This window comes from Ochotona curzoniae, unplaced genomic scaffold, assembly GCF_017591425.1.
Source record: "Ochotona curzoniae isolate NIBS_2020 unplaced genomic scaffold, NIBS_Ocur_1.0 contig_1, whole genome shotgun sequence".
NCBI lineage: Eukaryota > Metazoa > Chordata > Mammalia > Lagomorpha > Ochotonidae > Ochotona > Ochotona curzoniae.
The window spans coordinates 28,893,139-28,912,080 of record NW_024464918.1 but is presented as its reverse complement, the minus strand read 5'-3'; the positions used below and the strand labels follow the sequence as shown (position 1 = coordinate 28,912,080).

Below are 18,942 nucleotides of genomic sequence, written 5' to 3'. Positions count from 1 at the left end.
TTCTCTATATTACATCATAATTACTGTAATATGCATTGAGATGAGGCAACATCCAATCTTGAAAGGGTGAGACACAAAGCAGTAACTTCAGTATAACAGAAGCACAGTACTAGTGCAGCTCCCTATCATGGCGTGCAGTTCACCTGTAGCTTAGTTTCTGCTGTGCTCCAGTTACCTCCGATACTTGTCCTTAAACAGAATCATGTATTCTTCCAACTCTAACTCAATTCTGAGCTCCCCATTCTTTGAAGTCTTCCTGAAATCACAGAAGGAATTAAACGAACCGATCCCTTCTCGACACGGTTATGGTGGTACACAGCACAGAATGGCTCAGACGCTTGTTTGGACAGAAGGATATATTAATCGGGAACAAAAATAGAAAAGTATTAACCTACGCCTGCAGATTTTAAATTAAAATGTATCAAATAAACCTAAGTATACAAGACACAATTTGTTACAGTTTGTTCTGGAAATTGATGATCTTTTTATTCTTGCCTATAAGGCGACAAATTTTATTAGTAACAAAAATGTATATAATCATCAACAAATGGGATGTTACCTTAGACTGTGATGAGTAAAAGAAAAACTATTAATTACACTGAAACCTGTAGGCTGTAAATTTAATATATGAAACTCAACAGAAATGAAAAATTAAGGCTTTGCTTCCCTAACTGACCCATATATAAAACTGATATAAGTAATTAAGAGCTTAGTTCGTCTTTATAGAGAAAAAGGGGAGAATAAAACTGAAACATATAATTTTACCATAAAATACCAAGAGGCAATATTTAGATAGCAATATCCTTGGGATTATTTTGATTTCTTAGCAGGCTACACAGTTTATACAAGTTGTTTGACAGGTAGATAAAGAGAATAAATTCTTTATATTCAAGAAAAAAAAAAGAAAATGTAGTTAAATTTCTCTGAACACAAAATATTAACTTTTTGAGAAGCCAAAACACTAACAATTATTCCAACACACAGAAATAGAAAAGACTCATGTTTTCTATAAACAGAAATACAACAATGTGATATGTGCTCAATTAAATGAAAATAAATGTTTGAAAACAATTTGTTTCCACTGAATCCTCAAATGAGAAATATTCAGCTTAAAAATAAAAGGACAACTCATTTTGCAAGACCAGTTATTCACTTATCTTACTGCTGCTTTCTCGAGGGCCTTTGGCTCCCACGGTGTTGCCAACAAAATATGCTGGAATATTTATGTCTTTTCTCAAACACCACATTATTTAACTGGAATTATGATAGTAGCATTCGTTGTCCAAAATTTTTGAATTAATAGCTGAAAAGTGCTTTGGATACTTTCACAGTTATTAGGAAATATCCTGCCAAGGTTGAAGGTTCAAATTACCAGAATTACAACATACACACAAAAAAATCAAACCAAAATCAAACGGAAAACACGAGCAAGAAGCTCCTGTGATGCTGTTTTCTCACTTCCTGCTCCTCAGTCTTGTTTACACACTCGTAGCTTTTCATGAATTGATTCCTACATGAACTGATTCCAGAATCAGTTTTTATTCCAAAATTAGGTGTGACTCAGTAAATAGTAATAGCATTTTCATCATCACTGCCAACTAGCTAAGGCTTTTAACATGTCCTCTTTTTAAAATATAATCAAATAATCAGAAAACAGAATGGATACTACTTTTATAAGAGTACTTGCAAAAGTATGTAGAAAAAATAACTTAAGAGTTCAGTTTATTTTAATGCAAGAAATTTTGAAAGCCATATAAATTTACATTTTAATTTTTCCACATACTTAAAATATTTTTATTTTTTAGTGGAAAGGCATGTATACAAAGAGAAGGAGAGACTGAGAGAAAGATCTCCCGTCCGTTGATTCACTCCCCAAGTGGCAGCAACAGCTGGAGCTTTGCCGATCCGAAGCCAGGAGTCTGGAGCCTCCTCTAGGTCTCCCACGTGGGGACAAGGTCCTAAGGCTTTGGGCCATCTTCAACAGATTTCCCAGGCCACAAGCAGGGAGCTGGATGGGAAGTGACACTGCTGGATTAGAACCAGTGCCCATATGGGATTCCGGCACATGCAAGGCGAGGACTTCAGTTGCTGTGCTACAGCGCTGGGCCCTCCACACACTTTCAAAAATGAAACTCATGATACCTATCCATTAAAAATGCAGTACTATTAAAGGTTCTAGAGCAAGACCTATGATCTATTACAAACAGATTTAACGTTCCACGCATCATGCTGGCATTTCAGGATGATGATCTGTTTTTAAATGCTGTTACATGAGTGTGAGAAGTTTTATACACTGATCTTCAAAAATGCCACTTAGATTTCCTGTTTATCCTCCTTAGAGGTCACAAGTTGAACACAGATGGTTAGTAAAACAAGGCATCTGCACTGCTTTAGAAGCAAGGGGATTTCTGCCTGGTAAAACGAAGTCAGATGTTAGGGCACTGGTAGGGTGACTCCAAAGTGCAGACCCTTTGTGTACCTCTGTTCCTGACAGTTAATACTAAAACAATAAAAAATTAAATTTTCTGCTCACAGAATCTTCTTAGTAACAGTTTAGTAGTATTCCATTTACCTCTAGACTCAGAACAGGATCCGCAGTGTCCACAGGTAAATAGAAGTAAGAAAATTTACACTAAGTTTCCTAACCAGCTAGGCAGGCAGTATTCACTGCGTACACAGTGGTAAGTGTTGGGACATGGACTGAGTCAACAATCCATTATGTTAAAAGGCTCAGCCTTGGGACCTCGCTATGGGGACCAATGCAGTGGCTGAACAGGCTGCCTGTAGCACTGGCATCCCACATGGTGCCAGCTGTAGTCCTGACCACTCCACTTCTGACCCAGCTCCCTGCTTATGGACTGGGAAAGCAGCAGAGGATGGCACAAGTCCTTGGACCCTGCACCGAGTGGGAGCCCCGCAATAAGCTCCTTGGCTTCAGACAAGCTCAGCTCCGACCGTTGCGGCCACTTGGGGAGTGAGGTTGGAGACTAAGATTTCTGTTTCTTCTTCTCTCAATAAACCAGCTTTTAAAATAAAATACTTTTATTGCCCTTAGACTGGGGCACACGTCAACAGTCACAACAAAAAAGCCCCATTAAAGGCCCTGGAGAGGAAATGCAACTAGAAGACAGAAGGAGTGAGAAATACACAAAGCCCCTTTCTTCAGGAAGAGTGAAGATGAATTTCAAGAGTTCTCTTATTGAAGCAGGACAGTAACACGCCCAACAGCACCAGCTTCACGTGCACTTCAGGAGTCTATAGCATAACCACATGACCTTGGGCAAGCTGCTTAACTTGTCTCAGTTTCTTACTGGGTAAGATGGGATGAATAGTTCTTGCATTGCATTGCTTTGTTCTGTTTCTTTACCTACACTAGAAGTGTCATGATACATTTAAATATCAGAAAGTTAAGCCTTTAAGGGCGAGATGAATGACTACACAATTGTAATGAGATTTGGAGATAAGTATAGAAAAGAGAAGCGGCAGTAGGGTGGGGAGGGGGAAAGAAGGGAGGTGGATTATCCCCTATCCACACAGATCTGTGCAGTGGGGAAGAAAAACAATGAAATCTTGAGACCAGTGCAATGGCTCAACTGGCTGATCCTCCACCTACAAGCGCCGGCACCCCATATGGATGCTGGTTTGTGTCCTGGTTGCTCTACTTGCTTTTGGCCCGAGAAAGCAGCTGAGGATGGCAGAAGTCATTGGGACCCTGTATCCACGTGGAAGACCTCGGGGAGGCTCCTGGCCTTACATCAGCTCAGCTCCGGCTGCTGTTGTCACTTGGCGAGCGAACCAGCTGACGGGAGAGTTTTCTGTCTGTCTTTCTCTATATAAACCTATCTTTCAAATAAAAACAAAAACAAAAAAATCTCACACACAAAAAGAACCTTTACAATAAAGACAGGGATGATTCCTAACTCATGTGTATGTGAAGAAAACACAGAACTTGTAAAAGCTAATTATTCTCTTCTATGGAGGGAAGGATTTCTTGCACATTTTGAGTAATTTCAGTGTATGCTTCTATAATCCTTCTCAAACTAAATAATGTACAAATCTGTATATACTGAAAACTACTTAGCTTTCAAAGAAAAAACTATCAGAAATCTTCATTTATATTAGCATCAAAGTTACAAATATGAAAACCATTAAAAACAGCATTAAATTTGAGTTTGTAAAATTAGAACCCATAATTTTATAGTATCTTAAAGATCAGGTCATTTTTGTTTCTTGGCCAAGAAAAACAAACTTTCATTTCTAAAAATATCTCAGACTTTCTTCATGTCATCTTGCAACAAAATACCCTATCATCACAGACAGCAAGTATAGGACTGTATGTCATGAGTGGGAATATAAAAATCCAGTGGTATATGACCCAAAGGAAAAATTCTGGAAAAAATAAGTAGAGGTTTTTCCCGAAATTTAATTAAAAAGACCGTGAGTATACTCTTCAGTAACTATCTCTTTGATACTCCCATGTACATTTACCTAGAGAATTGCATATAACCTTTAAGACAATGCTATACCCATTTACTCCTTTCAGAGAAAACAAATCTTGAAAAAAGAAAGAAAAAACAACCCATCAATAAAGTAATGTGACATTTAAGAAAGTAAAGCATATAGTATTTTTCCAGTTCTATTTTTATTCTGGTTTTTACATTTAAACTGAATTCAGGTTTAAAGTGACATTACAAAATGGTGACATCACACTAGCCAACCTGTACTATCTCCACTGGCATAAATTCAAGGAACACAAATACTGTATCTTTCATAAAATGAAGGCATATTCCGGCTATAAATTCTGGTTTTTTTGAGCCAGTGACCTTCTACAATCACAGGTAAAAGCAAAGAGAAACTAGGAAGAAATATAGTAATTTTATACATAAACTTCTGAACTGCAATCACTGAATGCAACTTGCCTTTTCTCATTAGCAGAAAACAGAACCTACATGTAGCTCAAACAGGATGTTCCTTGTTAACTAAATCAGATTCATTATAGAGAATTACAAAAGGGAACTATTAATAATGAGTACCTTTTCAAAAAGATTTATTATTTTACTTGAAAAGCGGAGTTACAAGACATAAAGCAGACAGATCTTCCACTGGCTCATTCAATCCCCAAATGGCTGCAGGTGTTGGCCTAACCCAATGCCAGTGCACGCTCCATCCTTTTGTTCTTAAACTCTTCATACACTGCACAAAAGTTTATTAGATATACTGTATTCTTTCCATTGCTAAAATAAAACTACAATTTCACAGTAGCTCAAAGTCACTGAATAATCTATTACTACAAAAAAAGACTATCTATTCAAAAAAATTCAAATATATATGTATATATGTATATTTTAAAGGACTATTTAGACAAAAATTAGAAAAATTTAGGTGATTTTATACAATGTAACTTTAGTATGGATCTCAGTTAACACAAAAAAAGAAATCCTAACTGCCCGTCCTAGTGCTGTCACCCAAGCAAGTCTCTAAAGATTGATTTCTCGCAGAAACATCATGGGGAAAAAGCACTCTAACACACAAAAGCAAAAGCTTTTGTAGGAATCCAATACAGAAGCCTTTACTTTCGTGAATGGCTGGATAAAAAGGGAATTATAACTTGGGGAATACAAAAGATGCATCCAATAGATTCCATGAACTTTGCAGTTCTATCAGGGGAAGGGAGACATACCCAAGACACTAACATAAAAGACACCTGGCAAAAAAGAATTATTTTCTAAATCTGTTTTTATTCAAGTTAACTGGGATAACTTTATCCTGTCAATCACTTTACCCTCACTTGAAAAGGAAGGAAAGGTGAGAATTTCAGATAATCCAGCTCAATTAAAATACTGTTAGAGAATTCTGCTGCTCTTTTATCTAACTGAAAACTTGGAAGTTATACAAAAATATAATAGTAAAATATACATGCAAAATAGCCCTGTATTTAAGTTAATTGCTGGTACCAAATGTTGTTTTAAGTTCTGTAATGAAACAGTCTTCCAGACATTTAATGGCATGTCATTTGGTAAATGAAAGTTTCCACCAAGTACAGCAGTGAGAAGAACTAAAAATTATGTTAGTGCAGAGTCTTGCTGAAAAAAAAAAAAACATGGATCTGGTTGGTTCAACACTAATTTTATTTTATTTTAAGTTACTACAGAACTGAATAAAATGCTGACACCACCACATAAAAATTTATTGAGCTGGCAATAGGCAAAGCATGATGTCAGCCACCAATATCACCCATCCACATTCCCAAATAACATGAACATCTTAACTCTTAATTTAGACTTCGTGCCTAAAGTTACAGTAAAAATAAAAACTTTAGGCATGAGGAATTATTAAACATAGAGGAGTTTAGTTTGGCAGAATTTTGACCCAAATTAGTCTAGCACTTTAAGAAGGTCAGTTAAAAAAACACAGAAAAGAGCAAGTATAAACATATTACAATTTTTTAAGTGTGCTTGCTACATTCTTCACCGAGCAGACACATACAAGTAAGTCTTGGGCAACTCTGAGGAATAATCAAGGAAGCAGCTATCTCACAAACTCTCTCTCTCTCTCTCTTTCAGAAAAACGCCCGCAGGAACCCTTACCTTCATGGCATGGATTTCTTCAAGCAATCGCTGGGCCCGTCGCTGGTTTTTTAGCAGTGCATCTTCAGCACCCCTGCAAAAAATCCATTCCAATACCACAATTTGGCATAGGATTAACTTTAGACTCAAGCTGTACTGAAGTTTTTCACTTCATTTAGAAAATAACAATCAATGTCAAAACAGGAAACCCCCAATACCCTCTACTATCCTGGGCAACCACACCTATAGTTCCAAAATTTCCAAAACCAACTCAACTGACTGAAGAGCAGCATCTTCTCAAATGTTTCTGAAGTAACAGGAAATTAATCAGAAACAAAACATACAAAGACTTTCTAACATTCACATTGAAATAATAAGAACTATCTAGAAAAATTTTTCAACTAACACTACTGATTTCAACAGTACAAAAATATTATCTTTAACAAACCATTACATGGGCAACAATCTGAATACTTCCAAAAGGTACTGAAGACTTCAAATTACTTAGCAATTCAATGAGAAAAAGAACCATATATCTTAATGTTTTGAGATGTTACTGGATTTTTAAAAGTATATCAATATTTAAAAATAACTTATAATATAAAAAACAGAAACAACTCAATCAATTTCTTAGTTTTTCTGACATTTTCTTAGTCACAGAATCATTACTTGAAAGGACTAACTTTTTTGACTTCAGCCTAGTGACACTTCTGACAAGCTTCCGGATAACCAACACTCGGATTCTCTTCACTTCTTTTCTCATCTTCACAACCTTTAATAAAACCAAAATTAGAAATGCACTTTAGTGAGGAACAAAAAATTTCATAATGATAGTGTGATTGTTATAGATTTAGACTACCATTTTAACCCAATTTGTGTTTAACTATATTCATGGTTTGAGAAAATTTCTTCCATAAACAGTGAAGGAATAAATCAGCAGTGTGAAAATGTCAGAGGACTTGGGAGAGGGCCCCAGCTTTGAGAAAATCCCACGTGCTGTAACTGGCACCCTGATGCCATGTGTGTCTCTCTGGGCTCTGACACAAGAAAGTCCCTGAGGTGATAGCGTGTCTGATTCAGCTTTTAATTTATGCAGTTGACAGTAAAGCCTTTAATGATAGAAAGATAATTTGCTGAATAAGTGTTTAAATTAGCAAAAGAAAATACGTGAAAATCATTTCATTGATACAAAGCACCTTGCACTCAATTCTAGTAATGGCCAGCATAATTTTAAAAGAAATATGATAAACATCAGAATAGCTGGAGCACGTGTGGTTGCACATACACACACACACACACACACACACACACACACACACACACACACACACTTTAAATGATCCCATTAGACAATTTATTATCTCATTTAAATTATCTTATTAAATTATTACTTAATAATAAATGAGTAACTCCTATGAATACAAAATAGATATATAGGCCCAAACATGGACATATCTAGTCATAAAGAATTACCAGCTACAATAGTAGTACAGTATTCACATCATCACTGAATTGATGCTTTGTATATCATGGTTCAGAGTCACACATTTATAATCACTTCTGGGACATCCTTCTTACCCTCCCCATTTCAGGAACTACAAAATTTAGTTCCAATTTTGTGTTTCTTGTGAGTGTGCAAAATAACCCCAAATTCATGCTTGAACCCATATTCCTCATATTCCTCATTTCCATCTGATGGACCTTGAGCTAAATCTTATTTTTATCTCCTAATTATCTTAAAATTGTCACATTTTTCTGTTTCTCCCCCAGCCCCTATCTTAGCTGAACTTCGGTTAACTGATTTCTCCACACTGAGTCTTGAATCTCTGCAAATATTTATCCACAATACAGCCAACAAAATTTCCAACACAAAAATACGATGCCTTATATTTCCTTAATTTTCTTCAGTGGCTTCTAGCTATTGAAAGAAATCCACATATTGGTCTTCTTTTAATCCTCATCATTGTTAACATTATACAGAGCGTTTATGTTTGTCTCTCCTCTGGTCAGGAATGTTCTGTCTTTCATGGAAGCTTTTTAACATCTGTTGACCTGTATTTTTTTTACATACTTGAATTAATACACAGACAAAAATTTGCAAGAAAAACACCAGTAAATCTATCTCAGGAATACATTCAAACTTCCAGGTATTCATCACTCATCTACGCACCTGGAGAATGTACATATTAAAACAGCAGATCCGGCTCAGGTTGAGAGCAAATCTTAGCACTCATTGATACCTAGACAGAAATGCAAATTGCTATGCCCCCTTTGGAGAAAAATTTGGCAAAATCTAACAAAACTCTTATTTTCAGGAATTTAGCCAGGAGACACACCTCTAACAATACAGAGAATCACACATTTATTATAGCATCTATACAGAACGCTGCATAAGCGATAAAATACTAGATACGTGTGTGTATGTGGCAAGTGGGACCTTTGAATCAAGGCACAGGAGATCTGCATACATTATGCATATAACCAGAAAATATCTGGTGAAAAAAGTAGCCTGCAGAATACTTATGTGACAGTACATATAAATGATTAACATACAACGCAATGCTATGTATACTGATATACACATCGGAAAAGTAGCAGCTTCCGATGTGGACAAGAAGGTGGAGGGGATGGAGCATTAACAAGGGCAAGATCTATTTGCTAAACAAAGGAAGTACAGGAACATTTATTACATCATCGTTAACAAAATTAACTATCCAGAGAGAACTCAACCAGCCACGTGAATGGTAATTTATTACATTACATGTTTTATTTATTTCTGATTAGCAACAATTAAAAAAAAATGACACGATTTAACCATTATTGAGTCAATGCTGCCACCTAGCCAAACTTCCTAACAGTTCAACAAGCAACTTTCCTTTGTGGAAGAACCCTGATTTACTGTTTCAGATAAAAACTGCTTAGGGGTCGGCACCGTGCTGCAGGAACTGAGGCTACTGTCTGGGCTGCCCGCAGCCCATCTGCACTGCTGTCAGAATCCCAGCTTCTCCAGTGCTGGGAGGTAGTGGATGAAGGTCCAATTGCTTGGCTCTGTCACTCGTGCGGCAAACCTGGGCATTCTGAGGTCCCAGCTTCAGCCCGGCCCACACCTGGCTGTAGGGGGCACCTGGGGAATGAAGCAGTGGACAGAAGACTGCTTCATCTGCTTCATCTGCTTCATCTGTCCTTTGGGCTTGGGAAAATATTTTTTTAGAAGTACTGTGCAGTCTCAGTTGTTCAGGGGTTATATGTTCTAAGAATCTCAATGAATGCCTACGACAGAATAGCACCAAATCCTGTGTGCCGAGTGTTGTTTTCCTGTACACAAAACACTCATGCCTATGAAAAAGTCCAATTTACAAACTGGGCACAGTAAGAGAGTAACACAACATGGATAATAAAAAGGAACAGTTACAATTACGTATTCGAAAAAAAGTTTGCCTTCAGAAGCCACTATATGTAAAATCAGGGCTCCCTGAACATGAAGGAACACCACCATCAAACAGTAAGGGCAGTTAGCAACTGTTCACAGTGGGTCACTGGATGCAATGGACACCAGGATGACATGGACAATACTTCGCCACCCTGCTTAGAACCTGTGCAGTTCAGAAGTTATGAACTGCTCACTTCTGCAGTTTCCATCTGATACTTTCAGAGTGTGGCTTGCTTACATGTTAAAAACACGGAGAGAATACCATGGACAAACGGAGAGCAAACTACAGTGCTATCTCAGAAACAGTCGAGAAATTCTTTGGCAGAAGTTTACCTCCACTTTCTTTGAAAGGTTAGGAGAGAGAGAACCGGTCCACGGGAGGGTTCACTGTCCACCCAGCCCAGCAACAGTCAGGGGGTGCCCAGGGGCCAGGCACAGGAGCCTCCCCCCTGTCTCCCAAGGTGTGTGTCAGCAGGAAGCTGGACCATAGGCAGGACAGGAAGTGCTCCAGCCTGGGGCGCAGGCCTCCTGAGCCCGCTTTAAACTGTGCATCAACAGCTGGATCCTGAGCACAATTTTTCAAGAGCCTGATCGGCAATGATACGCTACCAAAGAATCAAATCATGTCAGCATTATCCAAAGGCCTTTAGCTCGCCAATGCAAATAAGGAATGTCTTCAGACGGCTTCAACTGTCTAATTCTGACCTTATACACTGTTGCTGTTCAAAGAAATCAGACGTCTCTAGGGAGATGGGCTACTTTTGCACATGTCTTATTCCCTGGAGGCAATGGCATTGTGGCTTCAACCTATGCATCCTCCCTTCTCCAACTCTAAATGGAGAGGGAAGGGAAAAGCGAGCATTTCGGAGACACTGCCTTTCATTTGAATGCTGGTTAATGCAGTCATCTGCCCAGTAGTGTAGACAGGGTACCACACCAGAAGTGAGTAAAGATGCTAGAATAAATACTGTTTTTCAAAACTCGCTTGAGGCACTGAGGGAGCTAAAACATTCCATAAACAGCTCACAGATGAAGCAAAAAGGAAAGCTTTTACTTCCTAAGAACATACATGTTTTAAGACTTTTGTCAAGAATAATCTTATAAATTAGCCAGACTCTCCGTAGTGAGTTTTTCTTTCTCTCTCTTTCTTTTAATAACACAATCATTAAGGGCAGAAAACATCAAATGCTGACACAATATGAGTGCGTCTGCAGGCAGGTTTCTATTTTCACAAAATTCAATCTGGGAAATTAACTTTATAAAATTAAGTTACCATCAAGCCATCATGAAAAGCCTTTCACAGTGAAAACGAAGCACGGATATCTAACTCGTAAACCACTCAAAGCAACATCAGATTTACGAACTTGCTGCGAGTCTGACAGAGCCCACCGCACTAGGGACCCCGAGACAAGCACAGCAAACGAATTCACACACACTTTCCGGCAGTTGTAAGATCTCTGAAATAGTATCTGTGAGAACCACTTAGCAGCCAGGCTAAGACACCAAGGACATATTACTCATTCCACATGCACATACTTTGAAGCCAGCGCAGGGGAAGGATGGGGCCGGAGTCCACACTGCCAAGGCCAGTCTGCAACTGGACAGGGACTTAAATTCGAGAACGGGAGATGCGGGACCTCGTGTCCCTCACGGGGAGGGCTGCTGGCTGCTGGCGTCCGGGGACCCCGGCCCGCCGCCATCCCACCTGCCTCAGCCCGCCATCCCCACGGGCGTCGCTCACCTCGTTATTGAGGTTCAGAGTCTCCGGATGAACCATGGTACCCCGAGGAAGAGGATCGCCGGCCGCCCGCACGTGAGCCCGGCCGCCGACTACGGCTGCGCCACCACGCCCCTCCCCGGCTCCCGAACGGCGGCCCTGGCGGCCCAAAACTTGCGCCGACGCTGGGCCGGAAACAGGAAGAGCGCTTCTTCCGGCGCAGAGTGTGACGCGCCGGAACCGGCGGTTCCTATGGAAACCAGGCACGGGCGGGAAGGTTGAATGTTTAGGTTTTCCACATATTGACTTCGTTACGTTCCTTTGTGACCGGAGTGCGGCATTCTAGGGCCAGTGGAGGTAAAAGAGCTTGTGACAGGGTCAGATACCTCACTGACAGGGTTTTTTTCTCCCCGTACCTGCTTTGGGGAAGGTTTTTGTGCCTCTGATAAACGCCTTATCGGACCCTTCCTGTTTGTGTGACAGCTTCCCTTTCTAGCTGAGGCCTGGACATTTTTTTCCTGCACAGTGGGAAAGTTTAGATTTGAGTAATGAGCAAGGCTGGGTACTGAGGCAGAGTGCCCGTTTGCGACCACCGTTGACGATGGGTGTTTGGCAGCGAGGCAGGCAGAGGAGATACGGGGAGTGTGTGTGAATTAGATCAGGTAGTGGCAGTTCACACCCCAGAATCTCGTTAAAATTAGTCGAGTGCTGAGCCAGGCAGTTTAAGTGAGTCAGGGCCCAAATGCAGACTTTGTTTGTACCTATGGATTTGGAAAGTGCATTGCCGGGGTGGCCCAGCACTGCCGCAGGACTCTGCTTCAAAAAACGGGAGAACAATTTTATTTATTTATTTTCTTCCTCTGTGTTTTACATGTGTATGTAGGTAGCGGTGGTGTGTATTTTAAGATTTATAAAGGCAGGGTTACAAAGAGAGGGAAAGACTTTCAAGGTTGGTTTATCTGGCAGGTGGAGTGGCAGACCAAGAGGGACAGACATACACAAGCATCTTCCTTCTGCCGGTTCACTCTCCGGGTGGCCATAGCAGCTGAAGCCAGGAGAGCCCACCCCAGTCTCCCACCTGGCGGACAGGGGCCAACGCACTTGCTCAGGCTGCTGCTGGTTTCCTGGGGAGCTGGATCAGAGCTGGAGCAGCCGAGATTTAAAATGGTGCTTCTATGAAGGACGTGCGCAACCGTCACACCTCACTTCTCAAAATTCAGATTCACAAATACTAATTTTAAGATTAGCCAAGGAACTTTTAACCACTATCCACATCTCTGTATCTGTCCGAAACGGGCCCAGGGTAGACCATTTGTCCAACTTATCATACAGCTGCTCTTAATACACTCAGACTTATATTACTGTAGTTTAATATGGGATTTAGGCACAAATGAAGTAACTGGGCATTTTTTTTTTTGTTTGCCATTACTAGCTTATACATGAGAATGTAATCATCTCTGTGTCTACTTGCCCTCCTTAAAGCCGAGCTCCTGGCGTGTTGGTGTCACCTCCTGCTGGGTAGCAGCAATTCTGCATCTAAATTCAAAGGTAAGAATTAAAGTCAGTGTAGACCTTTAAAAAACAAGTATAATCAGTACAAATATAGAGTTTCCAAAATGAAAATCAACGAAAAACAAATGCAGAGCTTTAGTGAAAATACATCTTAGGTTGTTGAAGAAAAGCTGTTACTATGACCCCTTATGCTTCAGAAAATATGTTGGCGTGGCCATTGTGGTACATGGAGTTAGCCAGTGCTTGGTGTACCCTAACCCTTAGTGGAGTTCTTGGGACTGAATCCTGCCACTGCTTGTGGCCTAGCTCCCTGCTCTGGCTCCTGGGAGGTGTCAAATGGTGACCTAGGCAGACGGGTTCTTGCCCACATGGGAGACCGGGACAGAGTTCGTGGCTCCTGGCTTTGGTCTGGACCAACGCCTGCTGTCGTGAGCATTCGCACAGTGAGCCCTGATGAGTAAGTGATGCGAGCTGCTCGCTCTGTCTCTCCCGCTTTAAACGAACAGCTCATTCAGTCACTCTGAAAAATCGTCGTCTCCTTAAAGCCTTTTCCTCTTTAGCCTTTCTGTTATCTAAGCGAGCACCTTTTTCCTTTAGCAGCATCGCCTTTCCTTTGTGGTGTGGACTTGCCCTGCCAAATCTACTTTTTTTGCTATTTTTTTTTTAATTCCTGCTATCTCTTTGTAGTAATTCTCTCCATATCCCTCAACAAATGTGAACAAGTCCAATGCGTTTTTGTAAGGATTTACTTCATTTTTTATTGAAAAGGCAAGTCAATTGAAAAGGTAGAGAATAAGAGAAAGAGAGAGAGAGAAGAATCTTCCATCCACTGTTTCACTCCCCATATGGCCTCAGTGGCCAGAGCTGAGCCGATCCAAAGGTGGGAACCAGGAGCTTCTTTTGGGTCTTCCATGTGAGTGTAGGATCCCAAGGCTTTGGACCCTCTTCTGCAGTTTTCCCAGGTCATTAGCAGGGAGCTAGATGGGAAGTGGAACAGCCAAGACATGAGCCTGCACCCATATGGGATGCTGATGCTTATCAATGGGGGATTAGCCAGTGAAGCCATTGCTCTGGCCCCAACAGATCCAATTTGTTCTTTGTGTACTGTCAGTTCTTTTGCAGTAGCAATTCTCAATAAAATCAGATGCTCTTGTTTTTATATTAGTTTAATATCTTCTTATTTCACAGTATTAATGTGAAATCATCTATTCCCAGCAAATCACCTCAAAGTGAACGTGTCCCAACCTCCCTACCTTGGCTGCTGTTTTCATGCTATAATCTAAAAAAGCCACTTTTATTTTTTGGTCTACAAAGTGAGTATACTCGGGCCAGGCACAGTAGCCTAGTGGCTAAAGTCCTTTCCTTGAACACACTGGGATCCCATATGGGCTCCAGTTCTAATCCTGGCAGCCCACTTTCCATCCAACTCCCTGCTTGTGGCCTGGGAAAGCAGTCAAGGACGGCCCAAAGCCTTGGGACCATGCACCTGTATAGGAGACCTGGGAAAGGCTCCTGGCTTCAGATTGGCTCAGCTCTGGCCATTGCAGTCACTTGTGGAGTGAACCAGCAGACAAATATCTGTCTCTCCTCTCTGTGTATCTGACTTTCCAATAAAAATAAATCTTTTTAAAAAAAGTGAGTGTACTCTCTTGCTTTGGCTAAGTCAGGCACACCCCCTGGTTACAGCTTCTTTGTCTTAATGAGAACGTAAGTCTCTGTAGAAAGAAATGTGCCAAATCACGTTTCCCCAGGGCTGACCTGGATGTGTTCAATGCTGCCACATCCATGGAGCCAAAGAGGAAACAAGCTCCTGTCAAATACAGCTGGCTGGAGCCCTTTTGCCTTTGGTGGACGGCTCCACTTAGGGGAGCGAGAGACCCACAAGCACGTTCAGTAGGGGCTCAGGCTTTGAGGCTTTGCTCTCCAGAGTTTCTCCGGGCCCTTGGCGCTGGCCTACTGACGGCAGGATGTCAGTGACCGGTGGTTTGCACACCAGCATCGAGTCTTGGTTCTGCTGGACAGCCCTCTAAGATGAGGTGTCCTCAGAGTTAGTGTCTGGGGAGTCCTCCTCTTCCAGGTGGTTTGCCTTCCTGTGGCTGCATCCCCTGCTTGCATTTCCGCAGGGCTCGCGGGGGAGAGAAGCTCCGCAGTGTGCTCCTTGGACGAGTACCAGCCCTGTTTACTCCACGTCCCCATCATGACTTCATTTCACAGTAATACTTCTCCGGAGTCTCATCTCCATATGGCTGTTGACAATGGGGCTTCCACACAGGAATCTACGGGGGTTGACATATTAAATTTGTAACATTCACTTCAAAAAGCCTTCCATGACCACAATAAAAGAATAAAAGAATAAAAGAAAAGAATAAAAGAATAAAAGAAAACAATTTATTCCTCACCTAAAATGGTTGATCACTACCATTTCTATAATTTTTAACATTTAACAAATGGTATTAATACATTTATAGATTTCAGTTCAAAGACATTTAAAAATAAAAAGACATTTAAAAATCAAAATGGAATAGAAATAAATCTATGTGTATATATTTCTTTATGCACATGTATATGAAGAAATGTTTTAAAAATTTTTGAAGACTACTCATTTGAGGAAAAATAATGTTTGCAATAAATTATGGATAACCATTGGGTGTCCACATGGAAAGCAGCAAACCACTAGTGGCTAAAGTCCCCAGCTTGTCTCAGACCTCACAGCAGGTGCAAAACCTATGCAATGGTTCATACGTTCAACTGTAAAAAGTAAAACTTCCAGATGACGGCAGAGGTGCTAAACTTCGAGATCTCAGTCTAAGCAGATGATTTCTAAAATATATAACCCAAAGCAGGATATATATATAAACATTTATTTAAAAAAATATAAAAATATATATCATTGGACTGAATCAACGATAAAGCTTGCACTCTTCAAAAGACACTGTTAGGGCACGGGAGAAAATCCACTCGGAGAGTTAATTTTGCAGCTTGTGACTAACTGAAGTCTAGAGTGTTTAAAACAAACAAGCAAAAAAAAAAAAAACCCTTCAAATTCAATTGTAAATAACCAGTGCATCAAAAATTATATGAAATGTTTGAGCAGATGTTGCCTTACATTGATATATGAAAAGCAAGTAACAACATGGAAGTGTGTTCAGCATATCCTGTCATCCGGGAATAAAATGGTAAAACCACAAGGCAATTCTGTAACGTATCTGTTGGAATGTCTAAGTATGGGTAAAGTCATGCCAAGAGCTAGCTCAAACGGTCCCGGTGGGAACAATGAATGGTACAACTGCCTTGGAAAGAATTTGTAAGTTTCTTGAGTAATATATCCACCAGCCATAGATCACATGTCTCACAGATCAGCGGAGAAGTGCAAGGCCGTATCTACACAAAGGCATTCACCCCAGTGTTCAACGCAGCTTTTCTTGTGTAGCCAAAGTTCAGAAGCAAATCAAAATTAGAGAAATTCCATACAAAAGCAAATGATTGTGCTATACACACACACACACACACAGAACTGTATGGCTTTATGTACACCAAAACTATTATGCCAAGCAACAATACAAAAAGAGTATATACTCTTTCCTGGGTTTCTCCTGTGGGTGCAGGGTCCCAAGGACTTGGCACCATCTTCCCCTACTTTCCCTAGGCCATTTCCAGGTAGCTGGATTAGAAGTGGAGTAGCTGGGACTCGAGCTGGAGTCCACATGGGATGCAAAAGCTGCAGGCAGAGGCTTAACTGGCTGTGCCACAACACCAACCCCTCCACGTATATTTTTTTTTAAAGAGGAGGAATTTTCCCCAGAAAGGTAATTACCTCTCCTTTCAGTATCTATGATATTGTATTCTGATATATTATTATGCGTTCTAGAACTGCCAAAATGAACTTTTATTAACAATATTTGTGAATATTTCTACCTTCTGTTTTTGATGAAAGTTACTTTAACATTTTGCTACTTGAAATAAGATTTGTGTTTTTTTATGATGAATCATTTAATCAAATTCAGGAAGATTTTTAAAAATTTTTGATTGACTTATATGAAAATCAGAGAGACAGCGAGAGAGAGAGAGAGAGAGAGAGATCTGTCTGCTGGTTCACTCCCCAACGGGCCACAACACCAGGTCTGGGCAGGACTGAAGCTAGGAGCCAGGAACTTCATCAGGGAGGCCGGCAGGGGTGACAGCGGCCCAAATGCTGGGTTGTCTTCTGCTGCTTCTAGCAGGCCATTAGCAGGGAGCTGGACGGGATATGGAGCAGCTGGGACAGGAACAGGTGCCCACATGGGAGGCTGGTGTCTTGGGCAGCGGCGGCACGGGTGTCCTCTGGCAGGCTGGTGTCTTGGGCAGCGGCGGCACGGGTGCCCTCGCGTGGCAGGCTGGTGCCCTCGCGCAGTAGCTTTACCTGTTGCATGACAGTACCAGTCGCCAGGTGGTTTTTCTGCAAGTGTCGGTGGTAAGAGTGGTTGCGGACGTCTTCATCTGCCTTTCACATCTTGATTGGTTGAATCATTTTCCCCCTTTAACGCATTCTTTCACGTATGACTCGGTTCTGCCTTGGCTATTAGGAAGTCATGGGCTTTAAGGACAGGGTGGTCGTAGCTCTACATTGCATTTCTTTTGCTTGAATGAGTGGATCAAACCAGAAGTATTATTTATAATCAGTTTTTTTTTGGAACATGTCACTTGCAATCTTCACAGCTCACAAAGGATTGCAACACGAGTGGAACTTGCGCAGCCCAGAACTGCGGCCGTCTAGTTTTCTGGCTCTGCACTTCCGTGCCTCCACCACCTGGTGGCAGTGTTGTTCTCCAAACTTCACGTTGCCGTTGAAGTTGCAAAGGTTGAAGTGGATGTCCTGTGGTAGCCCGTTCTGAGGCAGGAGGAATATAGATGGCCGTTCATGTCTTGTATTTCTTTAGTGCTCTAGACAAACTCTTTAATGTTTCAAATTTTGATTTTGAATCACTAAGCAATCAGATATCCTCTAAGTGAAGTACTAATGAATTTATTTAAGATTCATTGTTGTTTTGTACAATGTATTAGTGTAGCCAACTGTTGTATAGGAGGTAGTAATTGGTAAGCCACTAGCTAATATTTTCATGTAATAAATTCTCTATTATATTTCCCTAGATTTCATCTGCATTTTGAGTGTATTGATTGGATTTGTTGTTTTATACCTCTACATATTTTTTTTAGGAGTTTGTGTCTTAAAGTTTAAACACATCCAAATGAGCTTTACAAAATCTGAGGTGACGGAAATGATGTTACCCACTTAGTGTTTGGCTAAGAGCTTTGGTATTGGAGCCAGGCTCTGATATTAAAGTTTAATTCTGCACCTTAATATGTGCCTTTGGGCAAATTATGTGGGCTCTTTGCCAAGATTTTTTTTGTGTGTGTGTGCGTGTTTATAAAACTGGCACTGCTAATATATCTCATAGCAAGGTTGTGATGATTAAATGAGAACGCAGTGTAGACTTGGTACAAATGGGGGGTTCATGCCTTCTGAGTAACAAAAGGCCAAAGGTCATGGAAGTACTCAGGGGCCGTTTGAGACTCTAGATGTAAAATCCCGGATAGTGGTTTTATAATGGCTGTGTGTATTACATGAATAATTTGTGACCACAAGGATGTTATTACCAATTCACTTCACTATTTACTAATTGTTCAATAATTATTGAGCTAAAGCAATTTATAAAGAATGCATTTCTTCATATATATGA

The 18,942-nt window shown here is 40.6% G+C and overlaps 1 protein-coding gene across 2 annotated transcripts in view; it reads right to left on the bottom strand.

Moving 5' to 3' along the window:
* Positions 1-11,824, bottom strand: part of SRFBP1 (serum response factor binding protein 1) — a 29,092-nt gene extending 17,268 nt beyond the window's left edge. For both annotated transcript variants that reach the window (XM_040967580.1, XM_040967651.1), the window contains exons 1-3: positions 11,738-11,824; positions 7,250-7,338; positions 6,588-6,660 (exon numbers count right to left, since the gene is read on the bottom strand). In XM_040967580.1, the coding sequence (XP_040823514.1) occupies positions 6,588-6,660; positions 7,250-7,338; positions 11,738-11,773 (198 nt within the window). In that variant the 5' untranslated portion in view covers positions 11,774-11,824. The remainder of the gene's footprint in view (positions 1-6,587; positions 6,661-7,249; positions 7,339-11,737) is intronic.
* Between the last annotated feature and the right edge of the window lie 7,118 nt (positions 11,825-18,942).